Source organism: Atractosteus spatula, chromosome 1 (genome assembly GCF_055471065.1).
Source record: "Atractosteus spatula isolate fAtrSpa1 chromosome 1, fAtrSpa1.hap1, whole genome shotgun sequence".
Lineage (NCBI taxonomy): Eukaryota > Metazoa > Chordata > Actinopteri > Semionotiformes > Lepisosteidae > Atractosteus > Atractosteus spatula.
Window position 1 is genome coordinate 61,569,479 of NC_142706.1, and position 22,745 is coordinate 61,592,223.

Sequence of the window (22,745 nt, forward strand, 5' to 3'; positions counted from 1 at the left end):
GTATGTGTGTTTGTGGGAGTGTGTGTGAGTACGTGTGTGCGAATCTGTGCATTTGCGGAAGTGTGATGGTGAGTACGTGTGTGCTTGTGCGTGGGTGTGTTCGTGTGTGCTTGTGTTTCCACAGCTTCCTTTGTGCAGTACCCTTGATCAGGCCCTTCTCCTGCAGGGCCTGCAGCGGCGGCCTCTTCAAGATCAGCTTCTTCAGCCGGCTCTTCACCCGCTTCTTCTCCGAGCTCTCCGCGCTGGAGGTGGAGCGCAGCACTGCTGGGGGGGGAGAGGGGGAGACAGCGTGAGAAAAGGCCAGTGGTGAGGCTGCATCCGAAACACCAGCTGCAGGATAAACCTGAGAAACATCACGGCACCAGGAGGCTTGTGTGTGTGTGTATTAGCTCTGGGGATGCGTACTCCATGGGGATTGTTTCACACTAAGCTCACCTGCTGTTCCTGAGGCTTGCGATGTGCTGTGCTGTGTGCATGTGAGGGTGGTTGGCATGCTCCTTGTTAGGATTTTCTTCTGCTCCCAGGAAAAGGAGCAGGTTAAGAGTTTTAGACACATCGACTGAGACACTCTCAGGTTCCAAGCTTCTTGCAGGCTTTTTCCACTGCTGTGCCCCTGCAGGCTCTTTTTCCTATTTCACTCCAGCCCTCCACCTAGCTGCTCTAACTGTTGGGCTGCTGGGTCAGGGCACCCCTACGGTGAGGCACAGTGGAGTGCAGTGAGGACCAGTGGGGCGCAGTGAGGAGCAGAGGGGCTCATTGGGGTGCTGTGAGAAGTGGTGGGGTGCAGCGAGGTGCTGTGAGGAGTGGTGGGGCTCAGTGGGGATATGTGGTGTACTGTGGCGACACTAACAAGTGGACTTGCGGCTGGCTCGGATGTCGTCTTCATCTCTGCTGTGGTCCAGGATCTCGGTGCTGCCAGCGCGGCGCAGGGAGTACAGCAGCACGTTGTCCAGGGGGTTCTCCCGGTCCTGAAACGCACAGCGAGGACGTCACCCGCGGTACAGCACACTCACCCTCCTGTTTCCTCCAAACGGCCCATTGGCTGGCCCTCCCCCCTCAGACCCAGGACTCACCAGGCGGTCGATGACACTCTGGATGGTGCTGTACCACTCCCGGATCACCGAGTCCGTCTCCGACTGCAGCAGGAACTCGTTCCCAGTCACTGTCCGCAGCTGAGGGGAACAGGTTCACCAGTACAGCTCTGAGCTCACTCCCCACCCGCCCACAGCTGAACAGCCCATCGATACAGCAACACAGCACTATCACCAGTACAACCATGGGAGACCTCTACGGAAAACTAGGCTGTCGACCAGTAGGTGGCGCTCTTCGCTCATTGTACTGCAGTCCTCCAGGTGAGACGTGACCTAGCGGTCCTGACTAGTTGGTCACTAAAGATCCCACGGCATTGTTTCAGGAGAGCAGAGACACTAACCCCGAGATTTGGGAACAATGTGGGAGTAATTAAGGGCAGCGCCCGCCCCCTCAATGTGCAACACAACATCTTGTTAATCGGCTCGGCTCGATCATTTCCCTACAGCGGCTCTTTCTGTTGTGGCTGTGGATCATCCTAATGGAAGGCGGCCATAATGGAGAACGTCGTGTTTTCTGAAGCTGAAGAAAAGAAGAGCAGGCTAAGCAATCTCAGACCAGAGCTACACCACATCAGGTCATTGCAATAGTGTACAATATGCAGAAGAATGTGATCATTTGTACTCCGTTTGGTTTTGAGTCTGTCAGATGCACCAGCGAACGGTAGACAAGCCAGATTTTCATGTTACACACGCAGACTGCTGGAGGTGTTTTTACTAGAAGTTAACAGATTTTTCCCGTCATTGTACACAGTGTGGGTCACCTGGCTCACATTCGGCACTGCCCGGCCAAACAACAGCGTGAAAGCAAATGTACAGTGCAAAAGACTGTTCAGCAATCATGTGTAATCAACATTAAAGCGCCTTGTTTTCCTCGTGGTTTCTCCTGTATTTCATTAAACGGAGGTATTGGAAATTCAACCAGTAGCCCTTGGGATTGCAATCTCTCTCCCAGTAACAGCAGCAGAGCAGAAAGGAGCTTTTCAGGGCTCAAGTTGATTAAAACATACCTGAGGTCAGAAATCTAGGCAAACTGATTGCTCGAACGTTTTTTCAGAAAATGTTCCCACCTGCCCAGCCTTACTGATATTGTCTCCCTTGTTATTGAGAGCACTTGGTTTTTTATTTCTTACTTAATTTCATATTTATTTCTGCATTTCGTTTCTACAAAGGTTTCCATTCAGTCATTTGTAAGTTAGGATTTGCTCAAAATTGAGAGTAACAAGGATCCCCTTGATTGTAATTTATTGTTATACCAGCTCTTTTTCCACTTCACTTTCAATGTTAAAATACGTTCTCTTTGTAAAATGTGTGCCTTGTGGTCTTGTTTATAAGTCGTTTATTCCTTTTCCTTCAAAGCAGATTAATAAAAGTTTTCTTTCTATATGATTCAATTATCTGATTGTTCTAGATAGTAAAGTCAGGTTATGCCGGGGGCTGATAAGAGTTGTGTTTGTGCACATCGTGACCTAGGACCCCCTGATCGAGGGGATGAAACAACCAGCCGGAGGCCACTGCCTGTGCTGTTCTGTTCTTTAAAGGAGATAACCAGCTGATAATTCTCATAGAAGTGCTATCTGTTTCCTGTGGGCTGCTATCTGCACCGGCACCAGCTGGGTTTTCTGCACACACGGCCAGTAGACATGACAGAAATGAGTCCAGAAATGTGGTTTAATACACATACTGTCGGCTCTTCGACCTGCCGGGGGTGAGAATCCGTAGAGGGGCCTGTGTCCCCCTCCTCTCCCACTCTCTCTTCCTGTTGGTCTCCTTCACTCCTGCACTCTCTGCTCATCTCTTTCATCCCCTCCCTCCATCTCTCACTTTGTCCCCCTCTGCTCCCCTTCCTGCCCCCTGTCCCACCCCTCCCTCTGCTCCCCTTCCTGCCCCCTGTCCCACCCCTCCCTCTGCTCCCCTTCCTGCCCCCTGTCCCACCCCTCCCTCTGCTCTTCTTACTGCCCCCTGTCCCACCCCTCCCTCTGCTCTTCTTACTGCCCCCTGTCCCACCCCTCCCTCTGCTCTTCTTACTGCCCCCTGTCCCACCCCTCCCTCTGCTCCCCTTCCTGCCCCCTGTCCCACCCCTCCCTCTGCTCTTCTTACTGCCCCCTGTCCCACCCCTCCCTCTGCTCCTCTTACTGCCCCCTGTCCCACCCTTCCCTATGCTCCTCTTACTGCCCCCCACCTGCCCCTGACCCCACCCCTCCCTCTGCTCCTCTTACTGCCCCCCACCTGCCCCTGACCCACCCCTCCCCCTGCTCCCCCTCCTGCCCCTGTCCCACCCCTCCCTCTGCTCCTCTTACTGCCCCCACCTGCCCCCTGTCCCACCCTTCCCTCTGCTCCTTTTACTGCCCCCCACCTGCCCCCCTCGTCCTCCCCTCTTTCTTACCCGGAACACGTTCTTCTTGCTGGACAGATCGTTGGCCCAGTGCACCTGCGCTCCCCGTAGGTCAACGCTGCTCTCCGGCTTACTGTTGCCTGGATGCTACACAACGACACAACAACAACCACACATTGACACACCCCTGGCACTGTCAAGAGCACCGCTCGCCACACGCGCCTGGCACTGTCAAGAGCACCTCTCACCACACCTGGCCTTCGGCACCCCAGGTCTGGAATTAAACCCAGGGACCCAGACACAGGCACAGGTGCAGGTATGGCCAGGAGCAGATATGGGCACAGGTGCAGGTATGGCCAGGAGCAGATATGGGCACAGGTGCAGGTATGGGCAGTAGATATGGGCACAGGTGCAGGTATGGGCAGGAGCAGATATGGGCACAGGTGCAGGTATGGGCAGGAGCAGATATGGGCACAGGTGCAGGTATGGGCAGTAGATATGGGCACAGGTGCAGGTATGGGCAGGTATGGACAGGAGCAGATATGGGCACAGGTGCAGGTATGGGCAGGTATGGACAGGAGCAGATATGGGCACAGGTGCAGGTATGGACAGGAGCAGATATTGACAGGAGCTGACACAGTACAGGTACAGACAAGAGCAGACAAAGTACAGGTATAAACACGGGCACATGTGCAGGTACGGTGAATTCTACTCGTGCCCTCCGGTTCTTGTTTCATGGTTTCTGAATTAGTCCGCTGCGTTGACTCGTTAGAGGCAGCTGTGCTTCTGCAGTCTGGCAGGCACACATACGCATCCACAGGGCTGCACTATGATTGTGAGAAGGGATCTCCACCAGGGGGTGCACTGACTTACCCAAGTGGAGGGCGTCTGCGTTTTGGGGTCCTTAAAGAAAACCAGGCTGTTCCCCACCAGCACGACCCAAGAGGCATTCCAGTTCTTCCTGAAAAACACCAGTTTGGAAAGGCTATAGGGCTAACACACTGCAGAGAGCCGCACAGTACTGTACAAACCACAGCTGTGCAGCAACAGTCCCAGCGTGCACCTGGCACAGCTCACTACTGACACACAGTATTAACGAAATAACCCTGCACAGCCCTTGTGCAACACTGGACTGAGCAAAGACATTGCAGTGCAGATGTTGACATACAGTACACAACTCTGAGCAACACAGCCAAGCTCAGAGATACTCGCTGCATCAATGTGCAGCAGAAGGACAAAAAATATCAGATCATTAATCTAACGAAGATCAGATAATTGGACAAACACCTATAAGAGTGAGGCTAGAGACCACAGACAGAAAGGACTGCATCTCACCTTAGCTTCCTGCCCCCTTCAGCAATTTTAGTCTTATTGAGCATGCCGGCCTTTTCCAGCTCCTGCAATCAAAAGGCAACAATGTTACAAGCTGTCGAGCGAATTGTAATGTTGGCACGAGTCTCAAACACATAGGAAACTATGCATTTCATGCATCTTTAAAAAAAAACGATGGGATCCTGGAAAAGAACAGGGGTACTCACAGCAGGAAGGCCATTATACCCCTATAGCAACCTGACTTTGCCCCAGCTTATGGGAGGGTGCGCACTGCGTTAGTGCATCACTAGGACACGAATCGTGATTGGCTGGTGGGAGGAGGGGGCGCTCACCGGGGTAGTGCTCTCAGAGCTGTCGGGAGAGCTGATCGGGGAGAGGGGCTCCATGCCCCTGCCACCCAGGACGTGATGAGACAGGTTTCTGCGGTGCTGGGCCACCTGGGGAAGAGGTCAAACGACACCTGCGTGAGATTGCAACTATTTTTTCCGGTGCCAAGGGTTCAAAGAGCTCGATTAAGGCTTAACTGGACCCATTTAACCTCCTTCGCAGATCTTGTGCTTCTCATAATTGAATAAATCTACAACATGTGATGGACAATAATTATACTATATATACAGTAAGAGATCTGATCAATAAGCGATCAGATCATGGAATCTAACTGCATTCTGAAACACCTAAGTACATCAGCTTCCAGCACTGAATTTGGTGGTCTGTTCCATGCATTAGTAATTTACGGTGCAAAATATAAGAGTTAGTCTCTAAGACCAGCTCAAGCTAGCCTATTCCAGACTGTACAGTACAAGTTCGAAAACTGAAGACATGGGAATATTTGTTTAATACACCACTTAATCAAGCATCACAGTTAATCAAAGCAGTTCGGTCAGAGATACCAAGGGATACAGTTAGCGTTCGCGGGTGACAAGGAGGTACTTCCTTACTCGAAGAGTTGTGGGAATATGCCCATACCTCCATTCTTCCATTAATGGCTGAACCTCATACTCGGGCTTCATTCAGGAAACAACTGGTCGAAATCCTCAGGTCAGTTAACTACTGACTAACAAACAGGCCCGATGGGCTGAATGGCTTGTTTCTTGTTCCTATGATATTTCTGTATTACTTAAAACGAATTGTCACTGTGACCACATTAACGCTGTTAACGAGGATTCCTGTTCTTAAACTTCCAGATCGCTGCAGCAACAACAACAACAAAATCACAGGCACCCCAGCCCTGCTGGAGAGAGGAGGGAGGAGAGGGAGGGGAGAGAGCAAAGGGGAGAGGAAGGATCTAGGAGAGAGAGGAGAGAGAGGGGATAGAGAGGGGAGAGAGAGGGGAGAGGAAAGATCTAGGAGAGAGAGAGGAGAGAGAGGGGATAGAGAGGGGAGAGGAAAGATCTAGGAGAGGAGAGAGAGGGGATAGAGAGGGGAGAGGGAGGATCTAGGAGAGAGAGAGAGAGGAGAGAGAGGGGAGAGAGAGGGGAGAGAGAGGGGAGAGAGAGGGGAGAGGAAAGATCTAGGAGAGAAAGAGGAGAGAGAGGGGAGAGAGGAGAGGGGAGAGGAAGGATCTAGGAGAGAGAGAGAGGAGAGAGAGGGGAGAGAGAGGGGAGAGAGAGGGGAGAGGAAAGATCTAGGAGAGAGAGAGGAGAGAGAGAGAGGAGAGAGAGGAGAGAGACGGACAGCAGGCCTGAGCCTGATGTCAGAGAGGGGGAGAAGACCAATTAAGGCAGAGGTGTGGCTGACACATGGTCAATACACCCTGTTACTGCTCGAACCACAGCACTGTTCCTGTCAAACTGACGCTGACCAAAAAGCCTAGCCGAGAAATTATCAAAGAGCGCTTTGGCTAGAAAATAAAATCAGGTTCCCCCTGCCCTTTGTTTCAACTAAAGGCACACGTTTTAGAGGAACTTTTCATATTCCAAAAGGATGTACCAGAATACTACACAGGTGCGATGAATACATTCGTTAAGACAGGATTTTGGTTTCTCTTACAAAAGTCGTCACTGGAAAAAAAAAGCCTCATGTGTAAATATCCTAGTCTGAAAAGTGCTGGCTGACAGGGTTTTGACTGGAAGCCGGTGGAACGACAGCAAAGAGGTGCAGCGTGGGACCCATACCTTGGCCTCACTCTGCTCGGTCAGGATCATGGAGCGGGCGTGGTTCAGCCTCTCGCTCTTGGGCAGAGCACTGCTGTTCCGGAGCTGCGCCTCAGTGGGGCTGAAGGGGGCGCTATTCAGGGCGTCGGAGGATGCTGCTCGCTGGATATTCTGTAAGGAAGAGACGAAGGTCAGGTCAAACAGATTTCAATAGCAACTAAAATGTAATACACGTATATGACACAATCACATCTCTTTCAATAACACTTTCCCAATTCAGGGCCGTGGGGGAGCTGGACACTAGACAGGACGCCAGTCCATCATGGGCAGACACACAGACACAAACAACAGTCACACCGGGGACAGTTTTCCTAGAACCCACTTCACCTACCTGCATGCATGCCTTTGGACTGTGGGAGGAAACCAGAGCACCCAGAGCAAACCCACATGAACACAGGAGAGAACATGCAGACTCCACACAGAAAGCACCCCAGGTCTGGATCTGACCCCAGGGACCCAGCGCTGCGAGGCAGCAGCGCTCACCACTGCAACACTGTGTCGCCCTAATACACACCTACAGTACATATATTTGACTTTGTAACCACAATATAGTCCTACATTAAACATTATTATTAGCATTTCACTCTTTGATTAGGTAATGGAAGATTAAATAAATGAAGGGCTACTGATTCCAATTAAAGCTGTTCGGGGATAACTCAATCCACATTCGCCTCATCACGTCAGACCTGCAAGCAATTCAGACTGGCTCGGCCCGGGCGATCTCTGCCGGATCCCCACAGAAGGGGTCAGCGTAGACTGTCCTGCTGGCTGTGGAGACAGGAGCTGGCCGTGCCGTGCTCTGAAAAGGAGCAGGCGGAGACAGGGGCTGGGACTGTGGCATTCACCAGCGGAGAAGGAGGGTGCGCCTTACCTGGCTCAGCTCCCAGCCGCTGTCGGCATCCTGCACGCTGTAGATGTAGGTGACAGGGCTGGAGCCGGGGGAGAGCTGTAACACAGGAGAGCAGCACACCTTAGCCCCGTGACTGCGTTCATACAAGGGACGCACACTGTCACCTGCCTTCAACGCCTTTTAAACAGACTGCGCGGCAATGTAACTGATAAACCGTGCATCCGCCTTCCTCTTCCTTTTCAGCGTCCCCATTTTCCCATGTCACTTAATTAGACATATGTTCTGCACCTTCTGAGGCAGTTACATATTAGCTACAGTAGCTTTGGCTTTTTTTTAAGTGTCATGTTGTAGACTGTTATGGGTCAGGGCCACACAAGAGAGGTTGCAAATCAGAGATCATCTGGGTTTTGAGTAGCTCAATGAGCTGAGGATCTTATCCAGCCGGGGTTTCAGCTACAGCAACACGTTGGGGTAACTTGGTTCATACCCCCCAACTCTTCGTGCAAGGTAAAGCCTACTGTCCTGATTGAAGGGTCTCATCCAGTGGTTTATTGCAAGAAACCAGGACAATAGCTTCCACAACACGGGTGGGTAGCTTGTTCCACACTCCCACCACCCTTTGTCCTTCTTGCTCTCCATACTACATACACCTCGACATAGCTCCTGCTTGTCCCTGAGGCTTGTGCTAGCTCTGAAGAAGTTCACTGGTCTGGCTCCGAGAGTGGACGGCCACACCAGGGACGATGTACCGGTTCCCCTGCTCTGCTCCTTGATCAGCCTCAGCCCGTGCAACTGGATCTGCCCCTCCCTAACGAGCCCAAGTCTCAGTCCACAGTACCAGCTGCACTAGAGTCAAAAAGTCCTGCTGCGCACTTCAAATTAACATGACCTACTCTTTCTTAACACTGGGCTTACTTGCCAGCATGTTCTGAAAGTTTTAACACTAGGCCAACTATTGTTGGAAATGTTTAACATCTACACACAAATCATCATCATCATCGCCATCTTCAGCCTTCACCCTCCAATTCTGCATCCACTCCTCCCCAAGACTCTTCTATGACCTCCAGTCTCAGTTTTGCTCATCCAATTGACTCCTACGCAGGGCACCTTCTTAGACACTCCTGGTGTCCAGCTGTCCAGTTTGGCATGACCTTAGTCCAGTGATGATCCGTCCTTGCTGTCCTGACTGTGTCCAGCCCACTCACACAGAGACGTCCCGCGGGCTCCTCCCTGCTCTAGCCCAGCCTCTCTCTTTGTTATCCCACGTGGGCGTTTTTCTGCGATTCCTTCTTGAGTTCCCATGTCTCTCTCCAGGAGTCTTCTTCTTTGCCTGACACTACGTTGGGCTGGCAACGGAGCAGAACTCCAGCACGCCGGGCAGGAAGCAGGGCCGATGGAGCCCCCCCTCCCGCTCCTCATGGAACAGGCCACTCGGCACGTCTTCTGGAAGTGGGAGGAGGCCAGGGAGCCTGAAGAAAGAACGTGCAAGCTCCACACGGAAGGTGTCCCCGCCGAGAATACAACCTCTATGTGGGAGAGGTGGTAAAAGCTACACCGCCCTGCAGCCCTTGCCTAAATCGATTCAGCGCTGTCCTGAGCCTGTTCTGAATCGCGCTGCGCTTGTAACTGCAGGGGACTGAGCCCTTTGCCACCCATCTACCTGGGTCACAGACCGGACAGTCACACACGAGCTCAGCAAACTCATGGCGAGATTTCACACCCCCCACCAGCGGAAGCCTGTTTCTTTTTTATATGTTTATATGGCTTCCTAAAAATGTCACCTTTTTCACAATGTCTCACCAGCCTGCGCTTGGCAGACAAGTACAAGCAGTTAATATGTTAGGAAATTCTTTTTTTAAAAAAACATTTTGCAACACAGCCCATAAATTCCTCTGTTGCCATACCTTCCTTCGCTGTAACTCTGACCACACCAGAAATCCTGACAAACACACACAGCGCCTGACAAAAGTTCACAGAAACGTTTGCAGAAAAGCACAGAACTGGACAGTAAGACTACCGATATGAATTTGCGTGCTTTCTGGATTTTTATCCATTTTATCTTTATCGGGATTTTTATTGCTTAATGTGCATATCTGATTGGTGAACAAGTGACCATTGGTGAACAGAGTTGGCTCTGTGACCCTTTCTCCAGTGGCAGGGTGCAGTTTCCTCCAAGCCCGTTTCTATTTTAACTCAGAACGATAAAACATCTCTTTAATGTGACCGCAGTGACACCAACCTTTTCTGGAACTGCTCAGACCACAGATCACCATGAAAAGAATTTACAGAATGCCAGCCCAACCTGTCCCACCAACCCCAAATCCACACACACAAACCCCTTTTCTAATCACCCCTTCTATGATTCACAATGTTCCCTGCAAGTCAAACTCAAATGTTTGCATCAAGGACTTTGGGAAGAGTGGGCATCGGTCTCCGAGATGAGAACTGCTGTCGTAAAGGCACCTAAGTGCCGAAGAATAAAAGGAACTTCCAAGAAAGACGCATACAAACACACAGAAAGGCAAAAACACCAAAAATATCTGGATCAAATCTCTGACCGTGACCTTTGGCCCCACCCCTCCCGAGAGAGAGTCGCTCCCTGCAAAGATTTCCCAGCCCCCGTGCAAACATGAGCAGGTCCGTCCTCCCCGCGGAGGCCGGGAAGAGAGAGCAGATCTAACGGCCGAAGCAAATCACAACTTACAAGGCTCTCACTCATCTGGTCCATGCTGTCCGATCAAAGCCCAGCTCACGAGCGCGGGATCGATCTGCGTGAGAGGGGTCCGTGTGAGTGGCCCCAGTGTCGCATGCCCAGGGGGCGACAAGACAGCGCACCTCAATCAGCAGCAGCCCGCAGCCTCCTGCCTGCAGCCCCAGCCTCGCCGCTCCGAGAGAGATTTCCTCTTTCAAAGGGGAAGATAATCTCTCTTTTACACACTGCGGCTTTGAGAAGAAGGAAGTGCAGCGATCGTGCAAGGCCGATTATTCTCCTCCTATGCAGCTCGCGACGAACCATTACCGGGCGAGAATAGTTGATGATCTCTGCTCCCACCCCCCGCCCTCCTCCCAGCCCTCGTGTTAAAACAGGTGCCAGAGCTGCAGGAATTCATCAGCCAGCTGGCCGGCGTGCGTGCACAAGCAGGGCAGGGGACACCCCCGCCGAAGAAAACCCCGGGCCTGAGGCCGGCATCACAGCTGAGCTCCTCGTGGCAGCTGAGCAGAGGGGAGTCAGTCTCCGAGCTCGGTTCTTTCTGGGCAGTCCCTGCTGCGAGGCTGGAGGGACGACACAGCGGCCAGCCAGTGGCCGCAGCGCCTGAGTCAGGGGCTCCGGGCATCACAGCCACGTCGAGGGGGCGCATCGGGTGGTCTCAGCCGTTCCCAGCAGCCCTCTGCTCGGTCCTGCCTGCGTTCGAGCTGCCAGCGTCCGCCGGTCTGTCTGAGGGAAGGCAGGGTCTTTCCTCGGCTCCCTGACTGGAAATCACCTCCGTAGTGCCCGGGGGGGGCGGGGGGAGGTGCCGTGACAGGGGGAGAGGGGGGTCACTGAGGGTCAGGCTTCACAGGAACGTGAGTGGGGGGACACACCCCCTATTCCGATCGGGTCTAACTCTCGTGTAGGGCGCAGTGGAGCGGCTTGGCCAGGTGGGGGCGCTGTGACGCAGCAGAGACGTGGTCACCACCCCGCCCATTAGTTGTGTAAACGGGTCTTTACACAACTAATGGGCAGGAGCAGAATGAAACATTGGTACAACGTATAATACAGCAGGATCTTTACGCAAGGATGGGGTATGTTTTGTCCTTGGGGGGAGCAGGGTGGTGAAGGTTACTTTGCTGTTGCTTAAACTACAGGGCAGTAAATCCAAAGGATAAATGAGGAGGGGGGGCTTCTCAAATGACACACTTCACAAACCCATACAGCACGGTGCCAAGGGAGATTAGCCAGAATTAGCTGATTTATGGTATGAGGATTTCAATGAACAAAAACATTGTTTCGGAAAAAAAAAACACGGATCCTTTTTTAACTTGGATCCCTTTTCACTTTGGAGAAGAGAACATGGGGTTTGTACACGTGTGGACCTCAGCACAGGGACCCCAACACACCAGCGTGTGAGGGAGAGGGGTGTGGCCAATCAGCGTCAATCATCTGTCGACCAATCAGGATCCACATCCTCGATGATGTATTAACCAATGAGGATCCAGATCTTTAAGGGAGCGCAAGGATTGGATTAGAGTGAATTCCTCTCCTTAATCTCTCAGATTAGTTCATTTAGTATCAGGAGCAAACAGGCTCATTACAGAGCTTAAACAAATTAGTTATGAGAGCTCGACTTAGGAGTTATTTTTTTTTTCAATGTCGGTAAAGTTCTTGCAATTTCACAGAATACAGCCAGCACTGACTCTGTTTTCAAGCGGAGGCTGAAGACAGGATATCGAGGACACGGCAGGCTCACGAGAACTGAAAGGCCTGCTCTCACCATGTGGTTTTCTGCAGTTAATATTTCATCTCTTTTACCCAGTTCTTATTTTCATTTCCTTGTTTCCTTGTGTTGACTCACATGAACTGACGGAAAACCATCGGGTCTAAATGCATGACCGTGCCAACATCCTGATACAATCAGCAGGCCCCTACAGGCCCAGTCCTGGCGTTACCGATGTATGTGTGTATGTGGGTGCTCCCATGTTTTTGTGTTTGGACGCGCCTGTGTGTGTGTGGCTCCTGGTGATGTTTTGGAACTTGGCGTTTTCCATGGAGAGCTGAACGGCTGGCGTGCTGTTCTCATTGTGCAAAACCTTGCGAAGGGAATTATAAGGACAAAATCCTCAACGTGAGGGAGATTTCCATCTTAAAGGATTTCGGGTTTCAGACACAGGGCTTAGAGAGCATGGGGGTCTGTTTTTAAAGGTCTTGGCAACGGCCCTCGCCTTCACAGGCAGATTTCATGAAAATCACCCCTAGCGAACCAGGAGTGTGTTCGTCCCTGGGAAAGCAGGGTCTCAGTGGCTTTAAAAGACATGGAGCGGGCGACTGGGTGAGGCTACCAGACCAAAGCTAGTGACCCCCTGCGCCCCGAAGCTGTAACAACAGCCCCCTTTCTTAAGCACAAAGCCTTTACAAAAGTACAGCCCCAACCCAGCCAGAAGTGACCACACCTCTCTGCTGAAGTAGCAGGAGAGGTTCAAAGGCCAAAGGTCAAAAATGAAGGCGAGCGATGCAGGATGGGACATGTGCTCAGTCCCTGCTCTTTGCAACTGTCCCAGACAAGGATTTGTGTTGAGATGACACTGGCAGTCTGTTACCAGGCGTACAGAAGTACAGCCTTAAGCGCTCTTTTTCAAAGCCGAGCCACACTTGAACCATAGGAAATCAAAATCCCACCACTCTGCAGGCAAGACGGACCAAAAACCCAGAATATCCGGTAGAGCTTGTCCGCGTTCTCAGAAACCTGCAGGACGCAGTGCCCGCCAGGAGGAGGGCAGCCCGAGGCCAGCGGAGGACACGGGCTGGTCGTACCCCACGGGTGAGTGAAGGAGACGGCGGGGAGCAAGCAAACGGGCAGCCCCTCCTTCAGTGCGCCTACTAATGGGCCCTGTTTTGGTTTTGACAGAGATGGATCTCATTCATTCATTCATTTATTTCTGGGTGAGGGAGCTACAGTACATCACAAGAGCAAAGGCAGTGTACATTCAGTTCACTGGCCACAGACATCAGTTCACTGTCTCAAGGTAACCAGGACAGGAAAGCCCCACCAGGTGCAGAGTGACTGATCTCTCTGTCCAGTCACCCTGGACCTGGGTACACTGCCCAGCCGGACACTAGAGCTCTGCTACAGCCATGCTAATCCCCACAACATGAACACTAACTATCCCAACACCAGCTACGTCACAATCTGTGTAGTGAACACACAAACCGCACTCTTTCCTACTGTACTGCATTTACCACGAAAGACTGATAAACACAGGGGCAGCTGAGCAGATAGACCCGACAATCAGATAGAGAGATCATTTGTTACAGGACCATTCCTTCCAAAAAACGCAACAAGCAGCAAGCAATACACTGATCAAATTAACCGAACACTTCTTGGAACATATTGTTTATCAACCAGACGTGATAAACAAGTGTTTGGTCACACTACTGTAGACATAACCACCTGTGGAGTGAGTCAGTGTTGAGTTTGGTCACACTACTGTAGACAGTAGCCAGTGTTGTACTTTTTTTGGACACTCAATCTGTATATACCTATGCACATTTTGCACATATTTTATTGTTTTTACAGTGACTATGATCATATTTTGCACACACCTATGTATTTATTTTTATTTATTTATTTTATTTTATATTTATTTTGTATTACTGTACATATTCAAATTTCTGTTTTTTTTTTGCTTGTCTTGGGCTGGACTGCTGTAACACATCAATTTCCCTTCGGGATCAATAAAGTCTTATCTATCTATCTTGTACAACAGAAAAACGCAGCAGAGCTGATCTTGACCCTGGGGATGGTGGAACTTCTTGGAATGAACATTCTGTAGTGACATCGCCACGACATCATCATTGCGTCATCACCCGCACAGTGATCTGAACTGCAGGCCAGCCACACTACAGCAACATTTCCTTCTACACAATGATTTCCAGAATGTCCCGAAACAAGTGGTGTTTAAATATTTTGAACCTTAATGTACAACACAAACAAAAACACATTTTCAGTCAATTATTTTCCACTCTGCAGTTTGGCTTCCTCTAAAAAAACTCCTCAACCTCTGCTGCATGCCATTTACCGAGAAGGATTTGGGTCTTCGGGAATTTTGTAATTGATGTCCATCAGCATCCTTACCTTTTGCAGACTCCCATTCCCAGAATCCTGACTTGGGGGCGAAAGGTGGTTGGAGTCCCGAGGGAACGTTCCTCCCTGGAAAGGACTAACCTGTCACGGCCGGGGAGAGAGGCAGAGAGGCGATTACAATCACCACAATCGTTTCCTGCTCTACGGGAGTCTGTGTATGTACGTGCATGCGGGTTGCTGTCAAGGAAGTGGGAACGCACTGCCTTCCCTTTTCAGTGGCGACTGCCGAGCAGGCTGAGCTCCACCTGTCCGACACCCCCTGCCGTGCCGCCAAGCATGCTGGGACTGGCCGTGGGGCTCTGGGCATTGGCGGACGCTAGAGAAACGCATTCTTGGCATCACAGCATGCTGTCAGCACAGACAGATCAGCCTCCCTCACGGTAAACGGCCGGGAGCTACTCAGGTTCATCACCGTGATGAACAAATAACAGCAAGGACTCAATTCATCAGGGAGATCATGCCGATGCTCTCTGACCCCAGGATCTCAACCAGCCGTTCTTGGAAGAAGCCAAGGTATCAGCTTCAACATCATTGCCAGGCTGTCTGCTCCACGCCCCTACAACTCGCTGGGCAAAGAAGTGCCTCCTCTTCTGGAATTAGCTTTTCAGTGGAAAAAATGCTTGTGTGACTACAGCCCGATTTGAAATGGCCAACTAAACACAACTCTGTGAGCACCACAGTGCCTCATGGGTGAGTCATTTGAGGAGGGTTGCGTCATGATGTCACTGTGAACCTGACAGAACCCTGCTAACGCTGTACCTCAGTCGTGTCACAGTCGCCTCTGGGTGACTCCCAGAACCGGTGACAGCTGGGTCACAGGGCTGAACCTGCAGGGCAGACAAGTGCTTACGTTTCTATTTACTTACTCTGGAAATAGCTCTGATTTTGATGAATTAATCCAGAGGTGACATATCTTTTTCCTCAAGAAGCACAGACCCAAAAGGTTCAGAGTCTCCCTTTACAGTAAATCAACTGGTATAGAATGATTAAAGGATCATTCTAAAAAATACAAGTTCAAAACAGCACCCATCAGCAACCAATTTCATCCCAAAAAAAAAGATCCAAGATCCATCAGAGATGAACAGCGTCATCCTGTTCACCCTGAAAGACAACAGCACACCTGGCTCTAAAAACAAACATCTATTCGTTCTAGACTTGTTTATAGGCAAAGATTCTAAAATAACAGAAAGGGTGAAAGTGTTTAAACAATGAATTAGATCCCTAATTCCAGACACCTAGAGTCCATACCCTCCACCCTCCCTGCGAGACACCCAACCCTGACAGAAGTGTGGCACGCCTGTGGGGGCACAGCCACGGTTGGAACTGTTGGGGCAAATGGGCAGTTTCAGACATCCGTGTCAGGATTCAGGATGAGTACCGCAGTCAAGGAGATTGCCCAAGTACTGTGGAGCGGCAGATTATAATGTGATTTTCTTTCCCCCCAGTTTCTATCACCATTGACCAGTCCCTCTGAGTGTTTCGCCATGGTTTCACTGTGCTGTCCTACACACCCTCTGCAGCACCCCTTCATCAGGCCATGGTACCCCTACACTCCCCCAGTGGGTACCCCTTCACTCGGCCCACAACACCCATACACGCTCCCAGGAGGTACCCCTTCACACAGCCTGGCCCATGGTCTTCCTCCATACTCCCTGGGGGTACCCTGCACACTCCCAGAGGTACCCTCACATGCTTTAGGCAGAATCCCTGCACACTGTGTGGGGTACCCCTATACGCGTCTTGAGAGAAAGGAGGCAATGTGGGAAACTACAGTACAGTATGTCACTGCAAACTCTTCTAGCGAGAGAGAACGACAGGGGGCTGATCAGCTGGAGACAGGTGCTTGGAAAGACGCCCCCTATCAGCACAGCAAAGGGACAGCGTTTAGGTCTGGATCCGTGGGCTGAGCACGTGTTGCAGTCTACAACCAGTTATGATAAGAAAGACGCAAGAAGAAAAACCAGGTCTGATTCTGGGATGCCTTTGACTGGGCCCGCTGTCTCCAATCTGCCTGGAGCAGTTAAAAGGGGAGGAATCAGCTACAGATGGAAAAGAGGAACCTGACTTTACAGAAAGAGAACTTTTTCCAGCACAGCAACAACAGGAAGTTAATAACTACAATAAGAGACAATGCAAATTCCTCTAACACCAGGAACTTCACCAGGAGCTCGGTGCAGCATGTTGAAAACAAAACACGCAACAAAAGATATTAATCACACCAGCTGAAAAGTGCCGTTTGTCACCACAGACTCGGCGCCTCCAGGAGTGCAGGCTGGGGTCAGCCGGCCTGCTTCCTGCAAGACAGCGCCTCCTGCAGGGCTGCTGTGAGGACAGCGCTCTCCCCCGTACGTCAGGCTGGATCGGGCGTGGTGGCCGAGGGGGAGGGGGTGTGTTTGCCCTTCCTCAATCTCCCCAGAGTTGGCACGGGTGTTGGCGCTGCAAGCCGAGATGCAACACCACCACTGGCGATCACAAGGCAAGTGGGGGTGCCCTACAAAACTAACTGGGGAATCTACTTGTGTTAAAATGCACATTCTGGCTTGAGAAAAGGGCCTGATGTTGGCCGGGACGAGTTTGGGGGGGGGGGGGATTCGCAGTTCAGGGCAGGAGCAGGAGGAAGAAGAGGAGAGGGGGTGCAGTTACCCGGCTGGCAGCGCGCTCCTTGGCCCGGCGGGGTGGCTTCCAGGATCGCTCACGGGTCACGCTATTGACGTAGAAGCAGCGGCCCGTGACGGGGTCCAGGTGCTGCTCCCACAAGTCCAGCACCTGCAGGGGCCGCTGGGTCGGGCTGGGCGGCTCTGACAGCCGCCGGGAGCTGTAGAGGGGCGACTCCAGCAGGGAGTGGCGCGGGATGTAGGGCTGGGCCCCCAGCTGGAGAGACACGACAGCACAGGTCACAAAGGTCCCAAAGGTCACAAGGGTCACAGGTCACAGATCACACAGGTCAAAAAGGTCACAAAGGTCACATGTGTCACCGGCCACGCTTATCACAGGTCAAAAGGGTCACAGGTCGTGCAGATCACAGGTCACACAGGTCACGTGATTCACAGGTCACAAGGGTCACACAGGTCACAGGTCACAAATATCACATGGGTCACAGGTCACATGAGTGCCAACATCATAAGACAAACAAGGTCAGGGCTGGCTGTCTAACAGCTGTGAGCTCCTGTTCTGTCTGCAGAAGGGTCAGATAACCAGACGAGTGAGGGGGAGAGACTGAGAGCGAGAGCGAATAGGGTGAGGGAGAGGGTCTGTAAATGTCCACCCATACATTTGTACTGTAAATGTTGTGTTACTTGTTTCTGTTTTGGCAGCACTGTAATTCATTGGTGTTGCCGATAAAGCCCTCGCAATTCAAGATTGAGAGGGAGAGTCAATGAGAGAACAGGAAGAAAGAGTGAGGAGTGAGAGAGTGAATAAAGTGAGGGAGGGAGAGAGTGAATTGAGTGAGGGAGGGAGAGAGTGAATTGAGGGGGTGAGAGAGTGAATTGAGTGAGGGGTGAGAGCGTGAATTGAGGGGGTGAGAGAGTGAATTGAGTGAGGAGGTGAGAGAGTGAATTGAGGGGGTGAGAGAGTGAATTGAGCGAGGGGGGAGAGAGTGAATTGAGCGAGGGGGGAGAGGGTGAATTGAGTGAGGAGGTGAGAGAGTGAATTGAGGGGGTGAGAGAGTGAATTGAGTGAGGGGGTGAGAGAGTGAATTGAGTGAGGGGGTGAGAGAGTGAATTGAGGGGGTGAGAGAGTGAATTGAGTGAGGGGGGAGAGAGTGAATTGAGTGAGGGGGGAGAGAGTGAATTGAGTGAGGGGGGGAGAGGGTGAATTGAGTGAGGGAGGGAGAGGGTGTCAATGAGAGGAAGGAAGGGGAGAGAGAAGAGGAAGAGAGAGAGGTGGGGGAGATTCTACTGCAGCTGTCCTTACAGATAGAAGCACCTTCATGGACACTGTCAAGTACGTGCAGACAGATAACAGGCCACGTCGCGATGCGCTAGATATTAACAGCAGCAGCAGCACGGTGGGCATTCACCAAACACAGGACTGCAGAGGCACAACAGCTCACACAGGAAGAGCGCTGCACTGCGAACGCTGATAAGAAGCAGGATGTTCAACTGAAACTTGAGTCAAAACGCAATTGATGAGGTGGTTATCCGGGGTTACAAAATACAAAACACAAGCCAGACACCTGTTTCCAAATAGGAGACAGAGCTATGGGCTGAATAGGCAGAAACACTAAGGGAAAAGCTTTTTTCTTCCAGATCGGGAGGTTAAAGCAAATCTGGCCTGGATTACATAATGCAGTCATTTCACTAATGAATGATGAGTGAACCTCTGTGGTACACTATGACGACTGACTGTAGTACTAACAGTATCCAGAAGGGGGCGGCACAATCCACCCACTCACTCCAGCCACAAGACAGCGCAGGCAGCTGACAGCAGCGCTCTGTAATCCCTGGTTTCTATTGGCTGCCACTTTGGGTGACATCACAAAGCAAGAGGGAAACAAGCACAGCGCTTTAAAGACCCCGCTTATCAGCAAATGGTTCAGATTGGGCATTAAGTAAACACATTAAAACTAGACAGGCTAGGCTGTGTGAATATTACAAAATAAGAGTTCCCCCCTTCCTAAATGGCAGGGTATTCAAATCACAGGCATCACCTGGGGTTCCATGCTGTTTGTATGCAAAGAGCTGGGCTAAAAGCAGTCTTTTGGAAGGAACAAAAGCCTTCTGCCCCAGATAAATGGAAAGTTTGGCCCTTCCAGGGGGGTGCGGGGCCTCACCCCTCGCTGTGACTCGGCTTCCGGGGACCAGAGCAGTGCTGACAGAGAGGAAACTCTGTGGCTTCGGCTGCTTTCAGAACACGTCAGCACCTCTTCACAGAGAGGCAGAAAGGTGCAGTCAGCACAAGGCGCATAACCGCCGTTTAGCTGGGCTGCACCTGGCCTTCAAACGGCTCCGTAGAAAACACATAGAACTGAGGACAGGAGGTGCTTCTTTACCCAAAGGGAGGCGGGAGTATGGAGCAGCGCTGTTTGGCCATGTGGTTGGAGCCAATACTGCAACTCTTCTTACAGTTATATGCAAATGTTCAGGCACCCCTGGTCAAATTGCACGTTTCCCAGAATCTCTAAGTGACAGAGATGCCCACACTTTTGCACATGCCACATTCACTGTTTTATTTTTTCCAATCTGTTTAATTCAGCAAACAGTAATTGTGCATTCAAACGTGCAGAAATACGTCATATTTAAGTTTGTACCCTGCAGAGGTTGTGTGAACTTCTTTTCACTTAGAGATTCATTGAAAGAGGCAATTTGACCAGGGGTGCCTAAACTTTTGCATACAAGTGTATGTGTTGTGTAAGGCCTAGCCCAGGCTGATGTCGATGTGTTTATGCTCCGTTTTGTGCTTTGCGTTTTAATGTCTCCGATTCAAGGTTTGTATTTTCTTTTTAATGCAGAAGGGCTCTGTTCTATTGTGTGCTACAGTACACAATGACCAAATCAGGTGCTTAGTGGATTTAGACTAAGTGGCTTATCGGGACTGTGCATGTGTGTTAAACATAAAATCCTGAGAAAGGTTGCAAACGAGAGGTGACCATTTGTCCCAAAAGGCCACTGGGCAGTTAGTAGTTAATTAATCCAACGAGTCCATTCAGCCATTTTTGTGAAAGACGTCAGGGTAGCAGCTTCAACAACATGGCTGGGTAACCAGTTCCACGCTCCAGCAACCCTTTGGGTAAAGGAGTGCCTCCTCTTCTTAGTTTGAAATGCACTTTCCACATGTTTCACCTTCCCAAGACGTCAGCTGGGTTGGCTCAGTCAGTGTCTGAGAAGATCCCGAATATTCAGATCAGGTCCCTCCTAAGCTGCCCTGTCCAAGACTAAAGAGACTCAGTTCCTCCAGCGCGGTTTTCGCACCCTACCTGCAGGTGGCTGTGCCTGCGGGGGGCCTCCACGATGTCCCCCTGGCTGTAGCTCTTGGTGTGGGGGGCCCCGCTGGGGCTGCCCCCCGCCTCGGGCTCCTGGTAGGGGTTCTGGGGCAGCATGCTGGAGCTCTTGCTGCGGGCCATGGGGGCGGAGGGGTCCGGCGGCAGCAGGAGGTGGCCGGAGGAGGAGGAGGGAGGGGGGCCAGCGAAGGGAAGCGTGGGGAAGTGGCCCCCGGCCCCCCGGCCGCGGAAGGCGGAATTGAGGTCTTCCATGGAGCGGCAGAAGGTCCTGGCGGGCGCTGCAGGAGAGGAAGACACGGCCCTGGTGACAGTCCTGCCTCCCCCGCGGCCCCGCTGGGTCACACAGGGTGCGACCTCCCCTCCGTCGAGGAGATTCAGCCCAGCCACAGCCCAGCCACATCCCAGCCGCAGACGGCGCCCCCCCTCTGCACTCCTGCAAGCAGTACTGCACTGTTCAAGCCCGGACCACTAGGCTTCAGAACAGCTTCCAGCCCACTGCAGAGGGCATCCTTAACAGCTCACTGTGGAATGCTTCAGCACTCAATGCACCCCTGCACTCTGACTTTCTACCCCGTATTCGTTGTTCTGCTTGTATTTATTGTTCTGAGTATTGTCTTTATTATTTACTGTTCTGTAATGTACTGTCTGACTGTGCGGTGTTGTCTGCTGTGCTGTGCATGACCCGAGAGATCGGCGCCAATAAGAATCCCAATGCACATGTAAACATGGCAGCAAACTCCTCTGCTCTACGCTGGCCTGACCTGCCCCTGCTGCTGCACACGCAGGCCAACCTCCTGCAATCTGACCTTCGAACACAGGCGCTATATAACCTCAAAAACAAGAACTGAATGGATTGAAATTAACAGGAAAGCTGTTAGCAGGGCATTGAAGCCAATAGGTCTTGAACCTCCTCCTTTCTTGTATGTAAAACAAAGTCCCTTATAATATCCCTGATTTCTCTGGTCGCTTTTGCACATCTGGAGAAAATGCAGTGGTGCACAAAAACAAACTGATGCACAGAAGGAAAAACCTCCGACTGAGGACCGACACTCAAGAGGCCTGTTTCTGTGGCCGCGAGGTTGTTTTCGACACAAACTCAGTGACCGTCCTTACCTGGGCAGGGCGACGGTGAGCAGGGCGTGAGGGAGGCCCTGGCCACAAGGCGCACATTGGGCTGCACTTCGGTCACGTAGGTCGCGGGCACGTAGATGGGCTTCGACTTGGGTGGGGCGCCCATGCGGCGCACCTGCCACCAGTCGTCGTTGGCCTTGCGCAGCAGCACGAAGCGCTCGCCCTCGCGCATCGACACCTGCCGCCCGTCCGTGGCCCGGTACGAGTAGTCATACTGGGCCTCCAGCACCACGCTGCCCCCTCTGGCCGCCGAGGGCAGTGCAGTCTTGCGCCAGCTGCCGGACAGCATCTCACAGCTGGCCACCGCTGCTGCTGCTGCTGCTGCTCGGGCACATCAGGATCGGGCGGCCAATCGGGGCCATGCTCTGAAACACAAACGACCAATGGCATTTCAGCAACTGTGCGTTAAACAGCTGCACATGTTACTCAGCTGTGGAATTACCACATGAACAGGACATGCCAGGGAGATTGGTTAGAACACAATCAAATCTGTTAATAGAAACCACAGTGAGGGAAGCTGCTGTTGGGCGGCACAGTGGTTAGCATCGCTGCCTTGCAATACTGAAGCTCTTGGTTCAATCCAGGACATGGGGTGCTGTTGGTGTGGAGTTTGCATGTTCTCTGTGGGTTTCCTCTGGGTGCTCTGATTTTCTCCCACAGTCTAACCACATGCTAGTAAGCGACCTGGCCCTGGTGTGAGTGTGTGTGTGTTTGTGTTTGCTTCTGCAGTGTGCTGGACTGGTGTCCTGTCCAAGGTGTACCCTGCCTTGTTCCTGTTGCTCCCCTGTGACCCTGAATTTAAAGCAGTGGTTAGAAAAAAGATGAATGAAAGCTGTTTTTTTTTTGTATTGCTCTTCTTACAGTTTCTTCAAGAACAACAAAACGGAAAGTTTATCTGCACGTTTGGCACATTCACGGGGAGGTTTGTGGGCTCGATGCAGAATTTCCTCTTAATCTGATGAAAGCAATAATAAAAGCAAGAGAGGCAAATTTAAGAGCACGGCAATACAGGTGTGGTAAGAAACAAAATTAATTTGTCTTCCACTTAAACACAGTCTGGGGGATTTTGGAGGGGC

At 51.6% G+C, this 22,745-nt stretch overlaps 1 protein-coding gene across 7 annotated transcripts in view; it reads right to left on the reverse strand.

The window, feature by feature from the left end:
- arhgap9 (Rho GTPase activating protein 9) overlaps nucleotides 1–22,745 on the reverse strand; it is a 57,205-nt gene that overhangs the window by 11,229 nt on the left and 23,231 nt on the right. For 3 of the 7 annotated variants that reach the window (XM_088914511.1, XM_088914485.1, XM_088914494.1), the window contains 13 exons: nucleotides 21,652–22,034; nucleotides 20,515–20,816; nucleotides 17,241–17,468; nucleotides 14,589–14,678; nucleotides 7,780–7,854; nucleotides 6,870–7,019; nucleotides 5,088–5,192; nucleotides 4,759–4,820; nucleotides 4,297–4,384; nucleotides 3,475–3,570; nucleotides 1,074–1,172; nucleotides 851–968; nucleotides 142–261 (listed from right to left, as the gene is read on the reverse strand). In XM_088914511.1, the coding sequence (XP_088770637.1) occupies nucleotides 142–261; nucleotides 851–968; nucleotides 1,074–1,172; nucleotides 3,475–3,570; nucleotides 4,297–4,384; nucleotides 4,759–4,820; nucleotides 5,088–5,192; nucleotides 6,870–7,019; nucleotides 7,780–7,854; nucleotides 14,589–14,678; nucleotides 17,241–17,468; nucleotides 20,515–20,816; nucleotides 21,652–21,958 (1,840 nt within the window). In that variant the 5' untranslated portion in view covers nucleotides 21,959–22,034. Of the gene's footprint in view, nucleotides 1–141; nucleotides 265–850; nucleotides 969–1,073; nucleotides 1,173–3,474; nucleotides 3,571–4,296; nucleotides 4,385–4,758; nucleotides 4,821–5,087; nucleotides 5,193–6,869; nucleotides 7,020–7,779; nucleotides 7,855–14,588; nucleotides 14,679–15,340; nucleotides 15,425–17,240; nucleotides 17,469–20,514; nucleotides 20,817–21,651; nucleotides 22,035–22,745 lie in introns of all 7 variants that reach the window. The other 4 variants (XM_088914502.1, XM_088914476.1, XM_088914468.1 and 1 more) reach the window with 2 other exon arrangements.